The sequence below is a fragment of the Colius striatus genome, chromosome 5 (genome assembly GCF_028858725.1).
Source record: "Colius striatus isolate bColStr4 chromosome 5, bColStr4.1.hap1, whole genome shotgun sequence".
Taxonomy (NCBI): Eukaryota; Metazoa; Chordata; class Aves; order Coliiformes; family Coliidae; genus Colius; species Colius striatus.
Genome location: NC_084763.1, coordinates 34,136,669 through 34,158,804, shown reverse-complemented (window position 1 = coordinate 34,158,804; position 22,136 = coordinate 34,136,669). Strand labels below are relative to the sequence as shown.

Here is a 22,136-nt window from a genome sequence, read left to right as displayed (position 1 = left end):
ATATTCCTTTATTGCCCTTGAGAAGAAGTGACAACAACCTTAATATAAGCTAAAAGGACAGGATGAATAGATTTTGGTGGCATTATTTATCACTTAATTTAAGGAAAAAGCACCACAGATTTTTTTTTAAACTGTTTTCTTACTACAACACCGAAATAATTTCTGCATTTAGCTACTGTACGAATGGAAAGAAGTGTGTTATTGTGCTCATCCATTGTTGACCACTATGCACAAATGCATTAGAAATCTACGTCTTTTGGTCAATATAGGACTCGATATATTAGTCAATAAACCATATAACCAAGCATTTAAAGTAATTTAGGTTTACTTTTATGTTTAAAAGAATACAAACCCGACTTACTGAATTATGCTGTATTTTCAAAGTATTTATGAAATTAAAATGTTGGGTTTATATTTTAATTTAAATTACTTAATAATGGAATTTTAACTGCTAAATGAAGCTTCATTGTCTCAGTCTTCTGTGTGCTGTCACTCCTTCTGTACACGTTTGCATATACAGCTAAGTTTAATATTAACATCACCGCAACAGTTTCAGTCAATTTGAGCACCTCAGTAGGAATCATTTTGGAACATAAAAGGCCTCCGTGAACTCATTTTTCTCTCCTTAGCTTAGAAATTATGACATCTGATCATTTTTTTGCATAATTTTCCACTGTTTCTCCCTATCTTCTTGTTATTTGTGCAGTGGTGCTACTCATACAAAGGCAGATAATCCAATAATGTGAAAATGATTGGAAATTAATTGCAAAACCATGATCTTGCTCACTTTCAGATCAAAACAACTGGCAACAGTATTTTTGGCTAAATTAACTTAATGGCAAGCACCTCACTTAGTCTGAAATTGCTCCTACATAACATACCTGGTAGTGCATTAAAATATGCATGATGTAATCATATATTTCTCCAGCAAGTCGGTTTTCTGGTCTCCATGGAATAATAACAAATTGAATTCCTAGTAAGGGCACCAGGATTAAAGTGGCTCTGACAGCTTTCATATACATGTTGGACTCAGCACGGTGAGTATCTCTTAGCTTTGTCACCAAAACTCGGACAATATTAAGCAAAAAGAAAAAATTGACCTGCAAAAGCAAAGCCATTCAAATTAAAAAGACATTCACAGAATCACAGAATCTCAAGGGAAAAGCGACCTTGAAAGATCATCTAGTCCAATCCCCCTCCCAGAGCAGGACCTCCTAGAGTAGGACACACAGAATACAGAGCACATAAATGGGAGTAAAATATAACTTTCTAGCTCTATCATAGCTCACAATGGGCAGCTCCTTGGGACACATACCTTGGAAAGTACCTTGAATGTCTTCTGAAAAGAGATATGAAGATGCTCTAAATGTGTCCCTTAGGAAGCCTGTGTGGACATTGCAGGCGGGCAAGGCAGTTCTAGGAAGCACTGGCTGTTTTGACATTGATGTGGGCAAATTCAGTATTTACAGAGAGCAATTAACCTCATTTTTATGTCTAAAGTTTAAACAAGGTGAACAATTTGTCCCCTAGGAGTAACCATGTCTCTTTTCTGACTCTGAAGGTCATCCAGGTGTCTCATTTCAATTTGCACTGGAGATATCTGCAACCAAGTGAGAAAATCCCCAACATGTCCCTGGGTATATGGGACCTTGCAGGGCATATAACTTCTCTGAGGAACATGCTTCCAGCTGTGGGTGCTTAGAATACAAAACCTGCTCTTGACCTTGGTTTCCCAGACAGCTCCTTAGGGGATGTGCTGAGAGTCTGCAAAAGAGCAAGGTGGGCAGATCCAGGCTGATGATGAGCCCAGTGGGTGCCCTGTGGACATGCCAGTATCATAAACCATCTCTTTTCAGTGTACTCAGATCAGTCTCTTGCATTCTGTTACAGTAATAAGAGGCATCTATAATTCAGAAATTCAATAGACTTTTTTTTCATATAATTAAAAAAAAAAAAGTTGCAAAATTTATGTAGATATTTTAACAGCCCAAATTCCATTGAGAATTTTTATGAGAAATTTCAGTCGGATCTTTCAGAACATTAAAACACGAATCAGTAAGTTTTGGTAAAGCAATTCATCACTTCTTAACTACCGAAAGAGACCTTTCAACTATTTTACATTTGAGCTTTACTGGCAAAAAAAGGAATAATAGATTACATCTGAGATCCAATTTGTCATTAAATCTAAACCTTATTCTCCATCCTACTGCGATTTCACTCATTCTTCTTAACCTTCACTTTTAGAACTTCCAGAAGTAACTGTGAAAAGTGAAAAAGAAATGTACAAAGGTAAATGTCCTCAACTGTTCTGTCTGTCACTATGAGATTTTTGTAGCAAAACATGTAAGCCATTCACAGAGATTCACATCTTCACAGGAAGAATAGACCTGGAAATGGCATAAGTACAATTTGGAAATAATAATACTTTATTTTGAAAACACTTAAAGATTACTATTTTTCTATGAAATAACATTTACTCCTTAATTACTTCTGGCTGAGATGTACAGACCTGGAGCATCGTGATTGAATGGCCTCTCCTAGACATTAGCTGGCATTACAGCAGAAGTAGTCAAGACTGAACCAGCAAATCCACAACAGATATGATTCTATGGGAACAGCAGACTACCTGTAAGGTAGGGAGTAATGGGCTTCTTCATATTGCTAATGTGCAAGACTGCTTCTCAAGAAAGTGTAGAAAGGTTTTCAGGTTTTTCAGCTATTAAGTGGAAAGTTGTTTCTTTATTAAAGGTGTTCCCAGTAATCATCATCTTATTGTTTCATCTCCAAGGTAATTACTGCAGATATATCCATGCAGATGTTTGCAAGCAAGAGGCCGTTCAAAAGCTGAAAGTGCATCTTGGGTTACACTGAAGTGATCTTGGGGCATTGGAAAGGTCAAGTTACTGAACCAAACAGCAACACTGGCATAAAAGATGCTATATATATTGCTGAGGTGCACTTGGAATCTTGTCCTCCTACTCAGATAGCCCACCCAAGCCCTTCGCTGGCCTAGTGTAGCTCCCTACCTTTGGACTATATGAGTTTAGTGACCAGTAAAACTCATCCCAGCTAAGGCATAGCTTAACGCCTCATTGATGTAATATCAATGCAGTATATTTGTTTGTCATAAATAACACTGGGAGAGGGTGATGGCCCCGATTCTCAAAAGCAGTTAGTGATTCTGTTTGCCTCAAAACCTGATTCTTCACTGGGAAGTTCCTTTATAGGATTTGTTTCTGAAAAGTACTGAGAACCTGTCCTTGTAACACTGAGTGGAGAAAACCTCCGGCTACTTTTGAGTTTTGATCAAAATACTTAAAGTACAAAAACTTCTGTTCTGTAAAGGTTAGCAGCATTTCTAAAACATTATTAAACTGTTGATAGCAAATAATATTCTTACCAACAAAGCTGCCATTACAGGTCCATGCACAATATAGAGCAAGTGTGTGTCAACACTCATCCAGCAGCTGGAGAGAAAATATACCATTAAAATTTATTATTCATTCAAATAAAATACATTCCACACTTACATAATGCTAAGTTCCTTCAAAAACAAACATGCTACTCACTTGTCATTGAAGTATCTGGCTCGTGCGACAGCGTGAATAGATGCTGGCACTAAAGGGAACCCTGAAATTATTAAAGTTATAGATCAGTCTTGCTACATTTACAGCTTGAACTTTACTTGTCACACATTCTAAGAAGTCTTTTGTCCACAAAACACATGTAGGTGAAATCACAGCTCTCAGGAAAGAACTGTAATCCCACCACACTCAGAGCCTGAGCATGATCTCAGTGGTAAGATGCAAAATAGAATAATGTTGAATGCAGGCCAAAAGGAGAAGCAAAGCTGATGGGCTGTGCTCTCCTGGGGCATCACAAACCTGCTGCCAGGCTCCCCTGTGCTACTGTGCCTTGTGCAGGGAAGGGTGTGAGCAAGCAGTGTGGGAAAGATGCTGGGATCATTTGGTTCCAGCTGAGTATTCCCTCTGGGAAACCAGGAACACTTGTTAAAACCATATAATTCACTGTTGAGCAAGAGAGAGGCGTATCAATTCGCATGCCAGATTATGGAGCAATAAACAACAGTGGAGAATTGTTCTTTTGGAGTCTATGACAAGGAAAAATGTTTGGAGACAGGAGGCTTTTTGTGGAAGTGGGGATTTTTTATTTTCAGCCCTACAGTAAGAGTGACAATCTGGTCCAGTCCTGTCCACTCTCTATAGTTTGCTTGTTATGTTGTGTCCCTCTCCAACAGGTCAGAAATCCAGAATTGAGGAGTCTGCACCATAATATTGACCTCAGTTTGTACAGCCTGGCCCATACAGACAGCTGGTATGTGGAGAGACAATCTGTTGCCTTGTCTGTCCTGTGCAGAGAGCTTTGTGGAGACTTCTAGTGCTACTGCTGTTTGTTCCCTATAAATCATGGACTTTTCTTCTACCCTTTGGATGTTCTATAATTATGAATAAAAATGTGTGAAAGTATCCTGCTGGTACCGTGACTAGTCACAGAAGAAAGAGCATGGCTTCTTGTTTCTTCAGATGTTAGTGATTTCATAAGCACTTTTAGAAGAGATGGAGAACCCTTAGCCAAATTCCAGGGAAGTCTTACCTCAGAACACAGGTCAGCCAATGCTGAAGGCAGAATAAAGTCAAAAAAGTGTGTAAATAGGACATGTATCTTTAAGCAACAGCTACTGACTCTACTGCCAAAAAATGTTTTTACTGTAGTTTACCTTGGGAGGACAATGCAGCTGTGAGAGAACAAAATGGATTGCCTTCTCCTTTAAATATTGTTCAAAATTTTTTATTTGGCATCTGGCTGCAGAATGCCTTTTTTTGGGTGATGATGCATATAAAAGCAAGAAAAACCTCAGATCAGAAAGAAAGGAGCATCCAGCCCCGGGGTAAGCTGACATAACTGACAGCTTGAGGAAATCCTTTTGATTTGGAAACGGAGCAAGTCTGGGTCAATTTTGTTGACAGACAGACTGAAGTGCAATTTTTAAGGGATCTTTCTATAATAGCAAAAATTATTCATCTGAAATCTCTGGTATGGATCTTCTTGTATAAGGAATAGTTATAACAATGGATAAAAAGTAACTTCATCTTTTGAGTTTTAGTTCAGAGCACAACCCACTCTGGTTGCTCTGCATTGCACTTTGGAGAAATTTATCTGTCTCCATTGAATAACACAGCTGGATTAGCTGGACGTTTAAACTGCTTGACTATTGCTTCTGGAATCAGTAGAATGACACTGATTTATGCAAACTTAAGGGGTGGCCAGACATTAGATCATTTTGCTACTAATGGTTTCTAACTCAGTTAGGAGCTGCTAATGGCTATTTATTTATTCGTGGAAGTATTCATCTAGTTTCCTGAAAAAGGCTGCAGACTTCATAGTCCAGAGTTGTATCCATTTCCTTCTCAAGACATCATTGTCCTATTCCTACAGTCACCACCTTATTTATTTTTTTGTAGATACTGATGAGTATCTTGTCAGATAACTTCACTGAATAATCTCGCAATATACTAGTGTCATTCTCAGCAATATTACACCCAGCTCATAAGCTTTCCCTGCAGACTATCTGTCCCAGTTGCATTAAATTGCAGTGCTTGAATTGAATGGCACCCGAAAAAAATGTTTATGACCATTTTCGTCTTGCATAATGGGAAGATGTGAAAATGGAAAAAGCTTTCTGTGGAAAGAAGCATTTTAAATCGTTTTTCACACAGGGCTGTCTTTTCAAAAGCAGAGCCCTACCAGACTTTATATATTCACATATTCTGAACTCTAAAAACTTTCTTGCTACAAGAAGGCTCTGCTATTTGGATTGACAAGGTCTAGAAACCTTGACTCAATTTAGGGTTCTTCAGGAAGGTTGTCTTCATTCAAGAGCTGATAATGTTCCACATATTATTAATTCCAAATCATGGCAGGTCCCTCTCTTCTCAGAAAAGATATCATTCACATAAGCAACAGTACATGATGGCATTGTCATTAAAAAAAATATATATAAAGGAGAGAAAAAAAGAGTTCTTCAATCCCTAAAAACTGTTATCTGACACTAAAATTCATGTAAATTAGAAAATCATGGTGATTTTCTAATGTAGGTAACCAGAAAGCACTAAGTTTTATATCACTTTGCTGTTACTGCCTATTCTGATCTTGGATCTGATATTGGATGCTTAACTGTGGTTGAAGTCAGGGTTTTAAAGTTCTTCAGAACATTCAGAAGTGGAACATTTTCCTGTGGTCTAATCAACTCCTAGTTTTTCTTTTTTTAAGTAGTAGAGCTATTTTTTATTTTCCCGCTGTAATTGAAATAATGTTGAACAAATATAACATCTCCAAAGAGGATGAAAATTTTAGAGTAAATTCTATCTGCTTCAGTCTGGGATTGCAAGAGATGAATTCAAGTGAACACCCTTAAGTGCAATGGGAAGATGGATAAAAATCCATTTACTACTTACCTGCACCAGTGGTTTCAGGATATGAGGCTTGCCCAAATTGGAATGAAGCCAGATTTCCCAAAGCCAGAAAAAGCTCCTGATACCAATTATTTGTGAACATTGATGTGGATTGAATTTACAGCAGTAAATATGAAAGAGACTGCATTCCACAGTAATATATTGGTTGTATTTATAAGATCTTTTATTGGACCAGACAGTCCAAAAAATAAATATCTGCTGTTGCTACTAGTTCCTGTATAGGCCTAAACTATGACAATCCCTTAGTGAAAACAGAAGAGATCTGCATATTTGGAGAAAAAGGATGAGACCTAGTGATGGTTTCTTGTGCAATATGCACATGACTACATACAATTTGCATCCATGGTGTACAGGTTTGTAACCTCTCTCAGAAGATAATAGAGATTTGCTTATTGACACCTGTATGTTTCTCTGAAATGCTTTAGAGATCACTGTTGTTGGACAAATCAGCTCTGACAACAGAGCCATTATCTATACCTGTGTAGGTAAAATCGAATTTTCTCCTTTAAAACATCTGCTAAAATACATCTGATGCCGCTTTCACTTCCAGAGAAATTCTGGTTCCTATTTCTGCATGTTATGTTTTTTCATTTTGAGAGACATAGATACTCTTCTACAAGATTCTCTTTTTCATTTCATAAAAAATATACTTTTATATGCAGTGTCACAGATTAATGTTTTTGCATATAAAGTGATGAAAAAATAGACTATTTCTGTTCAGAAAGGAGAAGTTTGGATAGAAAAGTATTTGTCTCCCAAAGCTTTGCTTAACACAACTTAAGAATTTCTTTCCACAAGTCTTAAGATACAACAAATAATGGATATTGACTCCTGTTAATTTTTGTAAGTCTCCAGGCCCATTCAAATAAATGTCCTAAAATTTAGGACGCAAGAACTCAATTGCTACAAATTATAACATACATACCCCAGCCCAAGAGGTAATACCAGTGCAAACGCTGCTCTTCAGCAAACACTGCCACCACGATCAATGTATGAAGATAAATGCCTTCACAGAGCATCCAGAAGTAGTTGCAGCCCAACATGTACTGATGAAAGAATTGCAGGATTTTGCAGCTTACCTGTTAGACAAATGAGATTACGTAACACACTTGACCAACATTTTGTGTTTAAGCAGGCAAAGACAAATACTACTGCTAGGCTATAAAAAACGAAAGCGGAACAAAAGTGCCCAGCTCTTGCTGTGTTCGTTCAGCACCTATCAGTGTCAGAGACATTAAATTTTTATAAATGAGACAAGTGGAACAAACAGCCCTCACAAAACAGAAAAAAAAATGAAAAAAGCACTTCAAAAAATTCCCTTCAAAAGTCAGCAATCTGATTTAGTTTTTAGAACTGAAACAAGCAACCTGTTCTAGAAGTACAAGAAAGGCTGTGAATAAGACAGCAACTTAGAGATTCAGTTTGGGTAATTTCTTTTACTTTTGATTAAATGTTTCTAAGATTTGTTCAACTCATCTAAGCCAGAGTCATTTACTCTTCAACCTGCACCCAGCATGGAAATCATTCCATTAGGAATGGCAAGTACTGTTGACAGTGGAGATTTTTTTCTAAGGTACCAGGAATACTGGCTTTGCCTCTTTATGAGAAGATAGCTTTATTTTATTTTGTCCAAATAAAAAAGTGACACTTGGAGTTAAATGCGGCTGGAAAAGTGTTTCAGATAGGCCTGTGGTTCAGATAAGGTTGCAGACATAGAGCTCAAGAAGATACTAGGGCTTTGAAGAACTAGGAAGCGGTGGGCAGATGGTGGAGGGAAGCATGCTGTGTCCACTACCAGAAAGCCAGCTCGTTCAGCACAATGCTGTTACTCTTCTGAGAGGTTCTCATGTCCATCCATCTCCTCAGAGAGGGCAATGAGGTCCTCCAGATGGGCTTCCATGCTACTAGAACCCAGGAGAGCCAGGAAGAGTAGGAGGGTGTAGCTGTGCTGGTAGAAACTCACCGCTCATGGCGAAGCACCATGTCATCTTTAGAAATCTGAGGTCATAGCAAGTGATGGGAAAGTGACAGTCATCATCTCTGGCCATAGGAAAATATTCCTCCCCCTTAACTTCTGCAGATGTTTTCCAAGCTGACAGTTTACAACTGTCCAGTTTAAATAGACATTTTGGCAGTTCAAAAGGTAGAGCACTGCATGTTTTGCATCCATCTGGACTATCCCTCTGGACCAGAAAGATTGTTAGTCACCTTTTGTTGCTGAAAAGCATTCCCAAAGCAACCGCCGAACACATATATTTAGTTCTGGTTCAATATTTGCCATGCAGTTTGGTGCTCATGAAAATACAGGGTTACTGATAGGTCAGAATATAGGATTCTGACTGGATTATCTTGAAGGACTGACTTTTTGGTCATTTATTTTTTCTGCTCAACACACAGCATAGAGCAGACAGTCATATCTCTTTTTTTTCCACACTAAAGATGAACAGTTCTTACAAAGCATGCCTGAAGAAAGTTGTATAGTGGTTTGAAAAAGGGTTTGGTTTTGGTTTTTTTTCCTGTTGGCAAATATGCTCATTAAGGTCTTGAATCATCCTTGGACTGTTTTCCACAGGTCTGGGTCAATATGTTTCTTGCCTTGTCCCTCATTCATGCTCAGTGCAGCCTCCTAGCTGTCAGTTGGCCTTTCTTCCTCCTCCCCTTATTGATCACCTGTCCCTGCAAGGGCTCTCTTGACTGACAGGTGCTTTATAAAGGCATCCTCACTGACCTCAGCCAGCTACTGTGGCATCTAAAAAGTCTGCGAGTTTTCTGAGTCATCACAGTAGTTTTCCAGACAATTTTGATAAAATCTACCACATCATAGGTTTGAGCTGGGAGGTTTGAGTTCATGCTCTGCTGTGGGGATTTCCTGAGAGGAGCTGCAGGTCAGGGGATGGATCTGAGAGCTTGAGTCATTGTTTCCCCAACCGTTCCAGCAAGAGTGACTTGGGCTGCCTGGATGTTGCAGGTAGGCTGGTCCTGCTCCTTCCAGTGCCAAAGTTTTCTTAGCTTTCCATCTAGCCATCAGGCTCTGGGAATGGTCTTGTGCTGCAGCCCAGCAGCTGGAGCGCAACAGAGTGTGGCCAGTAAGTTCTGCAACAAAATCCACGGTACATTCGCAAACATGTCATTTTAAATTAGTACTGTCACCATTTCTTATTACTGAACTGAAAAGAAGATGACTATGGGGTATCCTTACTTATCTTTATCAGCTGTTTGCACTGTTCACTGACAGTTTGAGCAGAGACTTACTGAGCATATCTTGTATTTGAACTGTCAGTCTTTGCTAGAACTTGTATTTGCAGCTCAAATAAATGAACATATGGAAAGCACACTGCCTGAGAACTATATAGCTAAACTTCATATACTGCTTACTTCATTCCTCAACATTTTTTTTCTTTCCTGTACCCTCCATGTGAACTATCACTTCTAGCTTTACAAATAAAATCATATACCTGTCTTTCAGAGTACTGTCCATGCAGACAGCTGTTTTGAGGAATTTAGTTACTTCCTGTGTAGTATATTAAAGAAGTATCAATACCATTGACAAAGCATGAAGAATGAGTGTGATTACTACTTAGATCCCTACCACATTAAATTGAGAATGAATCTGAAAAAGCTAGCATAAAGAGTTGAAGCACAACAATGCATTGATATGAATTATGTTAAATTCATATTAATCAAACTATAGCAAAAACCAGTCTTTACTTCGGATGAACTAGCAAATGCAGCACATTTCATTTGTGGCTAAGTGATGCAGTGGAAATATTTTCCTACAATAAAAAGAAAGGGTTTTTTTAGGTCAGAGCAGGTAAAAGAGAAGAATCTGTTACTGATGAGTACTGGATTCATGCACAGTAAAAATAAAACATGACAAATGTAACCAATGTCTCAGTATACATTAGTCTTAGCTGGGAAAATTGTAGAACTAGTAAGTTTTAAGTGTTTGTTCTTGCAGACACAAGTAAACGGAAAATTCAAGATGATACAGAAGCAATTCTTTGACCACTCCCATGCTTGATAACTGACTGTTAACTTTGGGATAAGGGGTTTTGTCTTCTTATGAAGTCAAATATGTTTTGTTGCAAGTTCTTTGAGGCAGAGACTGGTCTTTTTGTGTCTGTCTTGTACTATATGCAGCATAGTCAAATCCAGGACTCAAAGGATTATCACAGCACCTTTGCACTATGAAGGAGAGTGAAACATCACGAGCTCACAGTCTGTGAGTGTGTAAGTGACTGAAGCTAGTTAGTTTTAATTCATCAGCAGAGCAGGTTGAGAGGAAATATCTGATACTTTATAATGTGGCTCAGTAACTGTTGCTCAGGCTGGTATGCTTGTCTCCTAGAAAAAGGGATAAATAAATGCTTGTCTTTTCAAGAGCCTGGAAACAGTATTGCACTGCATAGGCTGGTGCCTAAGTAGCATGGGAAAGTGATAGCATTATCAAGAAAGTCCCCAAAGCCAGGTAACCACCAAATAAAGCACCTCCTTGGTAGCTCTGGGAGGATAGCCAAGCATGCCCCTTTTTTGGCAGAATCCAGTCTGGCAAAAAAACTTGACTCCTGAACAAGGAAACTGCTGCCTGCTACTCGTTCTCACTGCATGGATGAACACAAAAGCTGAGGAAAGTTCTTTACAGATCCGCAGGGCAGCACCTGAGAAGAAGTATCCTTCATTGCTAATTTTCCTTCCTACTCTCTTTCAAATCTTGCTGTCACTTGTGTACACTTGTGAACACCCCAGCTGCAATATGCAATAAAAGCACTTCAAAAGGATGTTGGAACCATTTCACTGTGAAGAAATAATCTTTTCTCCTTTTACAAGAAGGAACTAGAACTAGTGTCTTTGATTTTTTTTCAGGATATACTTGAATAATAGAAACACTATTAATATTCCAGCCCTGTCAAAGGACTCCCAAAGGTCCATCTGCGTATGCAAGACCCTGCAATTACATAGTAACATAATTGGCATGCCACTCTCCTTGGCCAATCCAGCAGCCTCTCATTATGTGTGCTTGTAATTTCTCTGTTAAGGCCCTTGTTGGTTATTGGTTAATAACTTATAGACAGAAAGCTGTAGCATTAATTACCACCACTACCCATTATGGCAAATTAAACCAAACCACTTAGACTACATAAAACCCAGAGCACTATGTTCAATAGTAATAATGAAACATGTGTGAAATAAACTGCTAATTGTTTTTGAGCAGATTTTCCTACTAATTCAGTCAAAGACCTAATTTTGGCATAGGAAATCTGTACAGATTCCTGTGTGTCCTCATTGCCACCATGCTTTCTTGGGTGAAGGGACTCAGGCTGTCAGGTCAGGAGATCTGTATTTTTCCCCAGTCCTTGCCAACTCCTAAGGAAAGACAGGGTGTGATAGCCTCTTCGTTTGCATAACAAAACCTTTCTTTTCAAAAGCTCACTATCTACTGAAATGCCCCAACTAACAATTCAAATAAATTGTTAGGAATAGGCCAACCAAGGTTACTGATTTTAAAACAGAGCAGCTATATGGGCCATCACTACAGTAGTGCACTTTATTTAATGGGAAATAAACATATTTGACCTTATTAGTCTGATTCCTCTTCACTTCTGTGAACGTCCCCAGTGCAAGGCAGCAAAGGACCCTCCAGGATTGTACTGCTTGCCCTGGGGGCCAGACATGATTTGTTAAAATTTGGTTTGAAGGCAATACAATATATTCTCAAACATTCTCAGCTTAGCATTTTGAAGGAGTAGCCTGAAGTTTGATTATAGATCTGCCTTACATGTTTGTTTGGGTTTTTCTGGCTATTAGAATGCTATTCTATGAAAATATTTTTAAATTCCAAGTATCCATATGTTACACAAATAAGCAATAAAAGGACTTTCCAAAGAAAGAGAGTGCTAAGTATTGTAGCTGTAAATCACTAGCTATCAGAATGTCATACCATTATACAATATATCTACAATGAGTCATCCATTAAATTGTGTTCCAGTCAGAAACCTGGCACACAGGGGCTCAGGCTAAGATTAATGTTTTAATATACTTTTTAACTATTTATAGAACAAAATGTACACAGTTGCTCATAGGGATCTTAGGTTTTGTGTTACAAGAAAGCAAAATATGAAATTAAACAATGAGGGTTATCTTTAACAGCATCAGTGTCCACATCTACACTGTAGTGAAACAGCCAACCCAGGATTAGGCATTCTGGACAGGATTTAATGCAGCTACATCCACACACAATGGAGTCCTGGCTGCCGTAGCAACTGCTCCCTTTGAACATTTTCAGTGCTGTGTTCTGGGCCAAGCTCTCTGGGAGTGCCTGTGGCCCATTCCAGCACTGCCAGCAGGGCAGCCACCGGCTCCAGGCCTGTGGGCCTTGTTGCCATCAACAACACCTGGGCTGCCAGGTAGAGCAACATCTAGCCTCACTATACCTCATGGGGTTCACTACCTTGGTTTCTGAGCTGTAGTTGCCAAAGGGAGGCATTTTTTTAAGAAGGCATCATAAATATAAGTCTGACTAATACTGGAGGGCAGAGATGCCATCAGAAAGGAGCCCCAGTAAGGAGAAAACTGGGATAGGAAGGGTAGCCTAAAAAAACAGTACAGGAACTACTACTGCTCGTTTGGACTGGAAAGGGAGTCAGTGCACTCACAAGATCTGCAGCCACGTTCTCCCTGTGGTGGGAGGTAATCCCCAATAAAAAGGGGTAGAGTTTCAGTTATTCCAAGCACTCCTCTTCCACTGTCACATTTGAGCAATAGTCATCAGGTAAAAGAGGGTGACTAAGCAGGGCAGAGGTTATTCATGCAGTGCCTTGGATGATTTTGTAGCCATACCTGAGCTCTGGGCATGTTGTCACACCCTGAGCCAGGCTAGTTTAAGCCTCCATGGAGTATATCCAATATCTGACTGTATTTATGTCTATGTTTGATGTGTAAAACCTAGACCTGCAAAGACATTTCCTAGGGACTAGGTACACATACAGCTTTGATGACATGGATAACACTCCATGATTCAATCAAACACTCCAGGGATTTTCTAATTATACAACTGGGATTTGTGAGACTATACAGACACATAAGCTGTCTCTCCTGTAATCAAAGGACTCATTAGCCAATAGATGGAGATTACAGCAAAACCCACTTCATCCTAAAGGAGATAGCTAAAATAAGACAGTGCCCTTAATGTGCCTTTGTCTATCTTTTTGTACAAATAGAGAGTGGGGCAACTAGCTTAGCTCTATGTATTTACAAAATAGGCACCCAAATGCAAGACATACCTGACCTTAAATCCCTATGAGTGTTTTCATTTTCTAGATGCACTTAGACTGCTCCAGTGCTTTTCCTGGAGTGATCTGCTGCCAGAGATAGCACCAAACCCTTTGGAAGATGTTGGGCCAAGGGGACACTAGAAAATTCAGAGTAAATTGGGTAAGCTATTTGCGATGAAATAGTGAGGGAAGGAGCTTAATCATTCAAATAATTGACCTCTTATTAGTTGATAGCTCATTCTGCCAACAAGTCCAAGCCTCTTGCTTTTAATTCCTGCTCAAAGTCATCCCTATTTCTTCTCCAATACTCTTACCACATGTGCTTGGTTGTTATCTGTAAAGATGCTTGATGCCCTTTCATTCATTTCTCTTCTGTTTCAGTCTACTTCTGTTTGGTCTTAAACAGCTTTAAGAGGAGCAGGGTGGCTGGGTTATGACTAAAAATGGGCATTCATACAGGTCTGCACAGTAGTCAGCAAAAGGCAATGAAATAGCATGGATGGCATTCATCTCACCCAACCTGGATTTCTGTCTTTACCGTATAGATGTGTAGACTGAAATAGTCTCTGAAGAGGAATGAGCATTCCACACTTAATTCACCTGACCTGTTTTAGCCACTTGCATTAGAGGAAGGCAAAATGTCCAGCAGACACAGCTGCAGGCAGTGGCAGCACTGCCATTTAATCAGACAAATCCCGGTGAGGAAAACAGCCGTGGCATGGGAACATTATGATACTGTCCTTTGAGGGGAACTCCTTTCAAAAATGTCAGTCTCTGGGAGGATTTTGAAAAATCTACTTTCTGAACAATTTGGACTCAAATTTCTTATATTTTAGGTAGTCCCTTTTAAAGGCACACAATAAGGACAATTTGGACAGGAACCTCAAGTTTAATTTTAATTATCTTGAAATAACAGCTGTTTCTACAACAGTCAAGTTTCTAAACCTAATTGCTTTATATTCTCAGAGAAATAGCAAAACTTAAGCTGCTTAAATGCACCATTCATGTGGGAAGCCTTGTGTAGAGAGCATAGGAACAGGAATTCATTAGAGGATGTCACGTCTGTACGGAGTAGCACAGAATTCACCAAAAAGGCAATTGTTAGCATTTACACTTGTTGATCTGACATTTAAGAAGCCACTACTTGACATTTTTCCATGCCAGTGCTTTTAGAGGCTAGTGATATATCATCTATTGATCTTTCAGTCTCTCAGATACATCCGAGACAGTGCAATTGATACAAATTTATGGTCATTGAGGTCTCACCCTACATTTTTAGGACATATTCACTTTGTAATTACATATTCACTTTCTAATTACAAACTTTTCCCATCTCTTGAGGTAAACCAAAGAGAAAAACGACAAAAAGCATCAGTAAATCATGGAAAATTGAATTAGCATCAGAAATCAAGTCAAGCACAACTGCATACTGTGGAAGACTAACAGCTCTTCAGGGACTGCTACAGCTCAGTTTGGAGGGTAAAATAAGCATATATTTCTTGAGTAGCAGCTCTGGAGGCATATCATGATTTTTAGCAAATCTGGAATGGATTCACTCATTTTACACATACAGCTAGTGTGTTTTTTTATGACAAATGAGAATTGCAGTCAATGATAGTAAGACCAGGAATGCTGAGGTTTTGTAGATTTTGAAAACAGCCATCCTTGGAATTCTCATTTCCCACTGATACAACGGTAGTGCTTCAGGGTCCAGAGATGATGAGGGTAAACAAACACTAGGTAGAATGACAAGTTAAATCAAACTTTTCATAGAAACATTTAAATCTACACTTTGTCCTGTGTGCTGGGCATTCTGCTTTCATCCTTACTGTGTCTGAGAGTACAGGTCTTTCTCACCTGAGAATAAATGATTCAGCCCAAAAATCTTAGAACAAGCCCTAGGATCTGATGCCTTCAGGCATTTTGGGGTATGAAGTCCCCAAAATCACATTTCTGGAGAAAACAGCACTCTGCCTCATAAAAAAAGAGGTGTGTAGGGATCACACTGCTGAAATGCCAGCCACAGGATCCGATACAGTCTGGGTTATTTTGACATGAAATACCTTGGGATTCGGCTACATGAGAGCTATAGTCCTTCTTCCCTTCATGATGCTGCAACAGTTTTGAGAAATCTGAGTATACTAATAGATACAACTTTAAAAGAAGAGCAAGCAACTTAAATGTAGACAGAATAATTTCTGAGGAAACTAAGATGAGGAAATGTATCTCAAAATAAATATGTATTCTTAGACTCTTAAATGTCTTTTTTCCACTATTGATGGCAGCTGTTAATTTGATGATGCCTTCCCGTTGAGAAAGCTCAGATCTTTCACAGAGACGGTGCCTGACTGACTCTGCAGCCCAGATTCAGTTGTTCCACATAAACCACAAATATTCTTCACAGAAGTGTAATTTATAAATGCTGTAATCATCCATACTTCATATTCTGGGCATGGTGTACCACATCAGATCAGCAAACCTGACACCACCAGGATTACATGGTGCTTTGTTTCCCCCATTACTCTGAGAGTTTTGAGAATATAAACAAGAAAGAAAGACCTTGAGAAAAATGATGGGAATTACTGCTCTATTTCATTCCACTTAGACCCTGACAGATCTGCCTTAAAATTAATGCAGATATTATTCCAACTTGAAAATTTGTGCTAAATCTTATGGCTGGTTCTGAATTCACAACGTCCTTTAGTCTGCATTAATTCCATTGAACCTCATGCCAGGGGAAAGACTGGCCTTGAACCTCATGCCAGGGGAAAGACTTCATAACAGTAAATGCTGTTATGAAGCAAAAAATTAGGCCCTGAGAAATCCAATTCTACTCATACTAGAGAATTGCAATGGCAGCAGGAGAATCTGTTCCCTGTGTGTGTCAGTTCTATTTTCTGGATGAGGGCATAGGCACACAGAGCAGGACTGTCATCTAGGTGCCCATCTCTAGATGGATCTACTTTATTAGGGGTTTTGGATTAGATCTTTAGAGGTCCCTTTCAACTCCTACGGTTCTGTGATTCCATGGTTCTGTGATTCTGTAATTCTGAGACCTCCTGAGGTGATCCTCCTGTAGATGCATGCACATCAGGGACTGTATTTGCTCACACCTCAGGTTCAACCATATCAGATATAAACCTCAGAAATGCTCTTTAACCAGCACATCTTTGTAAACCGAAAAATTAGAGCCAAGTCTATCCATTCTCCCTCTTTCCATTGGTTTCCCTATTACCAGTGGCAACTTTCTGTGGTTACAAAAAAAAAAAAAAAGAAGTTAAAATGGATCTTAGAAGGATGTTAGTTCTTGTTTCAAAAGATAGCTTGTGACTCTTCTGTCCTGGTAGCATTTGCTATGTCAGGAAAGAATTTGTGCCAATCAAACACCCACTCTTCTTTGCTTTACTGGTGAATGCTAGGAACCAGGGAGCTGTCACGGGGGAAATGGAAGGGCTGGGAAATATGAGCTTTTCCTCATGAATCTGTGCAGAGAAACAAAAATTAATGAGATTTACATATTAACTTGTAGATGTCAAAAATTACCTTGGGGCACTCACAAAGTCTAAAGCACAGCCTCAGACCTTCACTTGTAAATGGTGCATTAAAAGGTTTATTTCACTTGCCCACAACAGGCACTCTTGCTCCCTGTTTTGATTTGGAGATGAAAAAATAATGCCAGAATTTCAACACTGCACATGGTGTGATAAGTTGCAAAACTGTTGGAGAACCTTTGACTTCAACAGAGCTTGGCATGGCTGGAACTGGAGACTGACTTTGGCCCTCTTTGACTTACACCAAGGAAATAACATATTTTAGCCTCTCCAGGCCAACTTTGCTGAGCTAGTTTGTCCTACTGAAGTCAATGCAGAAATATAACCTGTGAATTCACAAAATTTGCACAATTTGTAAATTCAAAAATACTCACTGAGCCCAGTCTCATACAGTCTAATTCCTGTATTTGAGACAGCAGAAGGACAATGTTTTAAATAGCCAGTTGGACCCTTCCTTAAGTAAAGAGCTTCTAGATAAGATGATGACAGCTTTCACTGTCATCGTACTTTCACACTGACCTTTTCCTACCATAGAAGACACACCAGAAGACCCAGGAGACATAACCACTAGGCATTGGACAGTAATTGTCTATTACAAGTTTAGTCTTTGATTACTTTTGGATCTAAAAGATACACTAGAACTGCTTTGAGTCATCCTTTTGGGTTTAAACTGGCTGGAGAGGCTCCTGTAAGTAATCTACTGGAAACAGGACTGAAGAACGAAAGACTTTGGAGATGCTTTAAGAGTGGTAGGAAATCTCTGGAAATAGTTACATTAATAAAGAATCAAATTAATTTAAGAAAAATCGTGCCTCCTGAAGCTCTACCCTGAGCATGAAACAACTCAGAGGATCAAAGCTCCCCTCTCATTGTGTAGTCCCATCTTTCCTGCTTCCACAGGGACTGCTGGAACTACTGAGGCAAACACAAGTCAGGGCAGTAGTTTTGCCATTTATCTTCACTGGTATCAGCTATTAGCCTCTCATTTGAAAAAAAATCTTTTAAAAAGTCTGAGGCTCCGCCAGGCTACATCAGAAGGAACTGAAAGCAACAAGAGATGAGAAGGTAACAATTATTAGGTAAAATGCTGTGAATCTCCTTTGTTTTCTTGGCTCTCATTCCACCTCTTTTCCTTTGAGAACAGAGGAAGTCATCAGGATTGTAAGCCCATAACTCACAGTAACTACCTTTTATACATTGCTTATCTGCCCAGACAGCTCAGCTTTTTATTTCTACTGTTTTACTGTGGCAGGGGGGGAAAACCTGATACACTCAGTCACAGTTTTCACTTGAATTTGTCAATGGTAAGATTACTTATAGTGTTCTAGTGTCTATGAGGATACAAGTTTTTTAATACTACTACCACCATAGCCTTTCCTTAAAGACTGTAATGGTAGCCGATAACAACTTTTGTGACCTCTTCCTCACTTTATCTTGGTCTCCTTAAGAATTAATGCAAAGTATGAAACAGCTTAGTGACTTCTCCTGAAAGCTTGCCTCCTGACAAGGCATGTGTTTCAGGCAATACAGATAAATCAAGTGCCCTTTGTCATCCCAACTCATGCAATTCATAGCAAATTCATAGCCAGAGGGTGGTGATCAATGGCACAGAATCGAGTTGGAGGCCTGTGGCCAGTGCAGTTCCACTGGGATTGGTTCTGGGGCCAGTCTTGTTCAACATCTTCATCAACAACCTGGATGAGGGGACAGAGTGTACCCTCAGCAAGTTGGCTGATGACACCAAACTGGGAGGACTGGTTGATTCCCCAGAAGGCTGTGCTGCCATTCAGCAGGATCTCAACAGGCTTGAGAGCTGGGCAGAGAGGAACCTCATGAGGTTCAACAAGGACAAGTGCAGAGTCCTGTACCTGGGGAGGAATAACTTCATGCACCAGTACGGGCTGGGGGCTGACCTACTGAAGAGTAGCTCTGCAGCTGGTTGAGTCCTGGTTGACAAACAAACTAACCATGAGCCAGCAATGTGCCCTCATGGCCAAGAAGGCCAATGGTATCTTGGGATGCATCAAGAAGAGTGTATCCAGCAGGTTGATGGAGGTTCTACTCCACCTCTAACTTGGCCTGGTGAGGCCTCATCTGGAGTCTTGTGTCCAGTTCTGGATTCCCCAGTGCAACAGGGACAGAGAACTGCTGGAGAGAGTCCAGCACAGGGCCATAAAGATCATCAGGGGACTGGAACATCTTCCTTTTGAGGAAGTATAACTGTGGGAACTGGAGCTGTTTGGTCTGGATAAGAGGAGACTGAGGGGGATCTTATTAATATTGACAAATATCTAAATGGTGGATGTCAGGAGGTTGGGGCATCCCTTTTTTCTACTGTATCTAGCGACAGGACAAGGGGTAATGGGATGAAGCTGGAACACAAAAAGTTCCATTTAAACATAAAAAAACCCCACTATTTTACTGTGAGGGTGAGGGAGCCCTGGCACAGGCTGCCCAGGGAGGGTGTGGAGTATCCTTCCTTGGAGGTCTTCAAGACCCACCTGGACATGTTCCCGTGTGACTTGATCTAGGTGGATCTGCTTATGCAAGGGGTTTGGACTACATGATCTCTAAAGGTCCCTTCCAACTCTACCCTTCTGCGATGCTATGATTCTGTGACATTTAGTAAAATGCTTGGGAAGAAGGGACTATGTGCTCCTGTCACAGACATAGAATGTGTGCTGCACCATCAGCTAGAGTGGTAAAATAGCCCAGGATTTTTAAGTATATCCATATCTACAGAAAGATAGGCTTTAGCCTATCACATCCCATGTCCAAAAGCTAAGTAAGTTAGTACTAAGTAAGTAAGCTAGTGGAATGGACTGTGCCAGACCCAGCCCAGCCCATGCCCAACCTGACCTTGCTGAGAAAATGAAATCATGGTGCTTGTAATAAAACACAGATTTATTTGGGTTTTCCTTTACCAGCTTTGCTGCTGTACCCAGATTATTCATACATTAAGGCATAAATAAGCTGAGTGGCAGACTTGACAGTAAGATTAGAGCATGCCTGAACAAATGCTACGTCTTTACTCTCTAATATACCACAATCAAACATGAAGGCCCACACAGGGCTCCCAAGAGCTATCAAAGTGTATTGGCTCTTGCTATAGACTGTGTAAACTGCAATTGCAATCAAACTGTTCACACCACACAATACCAGAAGCAATGGTGAAACTACTACACGAAAGGTGAAGATGTTACAGAAGAGCCTGGCAAAAGAACAGATACCTCCACTAGAACAGGAAAGCAATGAAAATACACTAAGATCTCTTAAAGCTTTTCTGGAAGAAGTTCTAATTACTGAGCCATTATTGATTTTTGACAAAACCTAGTCCCATCTACAAATATATTTCTGTTGGTTCCCATAGAGCCCATCAGTTATTCAGTTTCTCATTAGCAGAGCTCTCTTTCCAATCAGTAGCTGTATCTTCCTTTACACCCATCAGTACTGAGCATAAAAATCACTACTGTCATGAAATACAAAAAAGTGAAAACCACAAATCTGATGTGCAAGAATATATTAATAGATTAGGCAACAAGGGATTTATTTATATTTCCAGGGGTTTTAATGCAGAACACAATGTGCTGTTTACGGGTACCCTTCTTCTGTGAGTCAGTCTCATTTAAGAATGTGATAGAAGACAATGTTTCCTATAAAATCTGTTCCAGTAATACTGTAATTAATACAGTTGCTATTTTTGATACAACATGCAATCAATCAACTCATGTAACATTTTTCAGTGTATGTAAACAAGCATTCATACGTGTGTCCTGTTTATTCTTGTTCAAGTGTCCCTGAACCTTTTTCATTGCTTCTTTGCTTCTTGTATGGCCATCTGGGCTCACATCTTTCTCTTCCATCATTTCAGATCCAGATAAATCAAAGAGAAAGAGAGAGAGATAGAAAGAAAAATTATATAACCAGAGAGGGAAAAAAAATGAGATAAAAAAGCAAATTAAGATATATCCAAAAAGTGACTTGACTTACCATTTTATATGAACAGAATGATCATTGAAGGGTTTAACTGTGCAGCAAACTACATGTGAGTAAGGATGCAATACAGACTTTCCTCATGTAAATTATGCTTTGGATTGTCTCACATCTTTTCTGTCTGGATCACAGGGAGAATGTGAATGTCTTGGCGGTAGGGATTAATTTCTTCTCTTGCTTCTCCTGTCTTTTCTCTTTGTTATTTAACAGAATCTTCTTTTTTTATTTTTTTTTTTTCCCAAAATAATATGGATTTGTTGATAGGCTCATAAATATGTCTTTACCCATGGCATTGCATACTTAAAATCTATTGTGAAAATTTAGACAGAAAAATAAAAAAGCAGGAGTTATAGGGGTAGAAACAAATTTATTATTTTTCTGAATGAATACCAGCAACTTCATCTCTGTATATGGACATTAAATACAGAGTATTTGTGACTGTTTGGAATTCATTCTACATACTTCAGTATTTCTGTGTATATCAGAGGTAGGAGCCACACATACATGAGCCTGTCAATCTCAGAAGATGCACAGGTAGAAAGTGGATAAATGCAGCAAACTATAGGAAGTCAGAAGTAGTCAGCTTAAAATGGACTTGATAAAACAGAGAGTGCATTAGGGATGTCAACAGGCATTAAAAAAAAACTATTATAGGAATCTTACTTATGCAATAAGCAAATTTTTAACATAAATCCTTTAAGTCTTCATACACTCATATGGTGACTATATGTAATTTCATCACATGTTTAAAAAACTGCCTCTTGCCATTCATTTTTTTTTCCTAGACATGCATTTATAAATTCATTATGTCACTAAAATATCAGAAT

The 22,136-nt window shown here is 39.3% G+C and overlaps 1 protein-coding gene across 1 annotated transcript in view; it reads right to left on the bottom strand.

Moving 5' to 3' along the window:
* CALCR (calcitonin receptor) overlaps positions 1 to 22,136 on the bottom strand; it is a 60,191-nt gene that overhangs the window by 9,311 nt on the left and 28,744 nt on the right. The window contains exons 7-10 of the mRNA XM_061997125.1: positions 7,420 to 7,573; positions 3,570 to 3,630; positions 3,401 to 3,467; positions 882 to 1,100 (exon numbers count right to left, since the gene is read on the bottom strand). Of these exons, the coding sequence (XP_061853109.1) occupies positions 882 to 1,100; positions 3,401 to 3,467; positions 3,570 to 3,630; positions 7,420 to 7,573 (501 nt within the window). The remainder of the gene's footprint in view (positions 1 to 881; positions 1,101 to 3,400; positions 3,468 to 3,569; positions 3,631 to 7,419; positions 7,574 to 22,136) is intronic.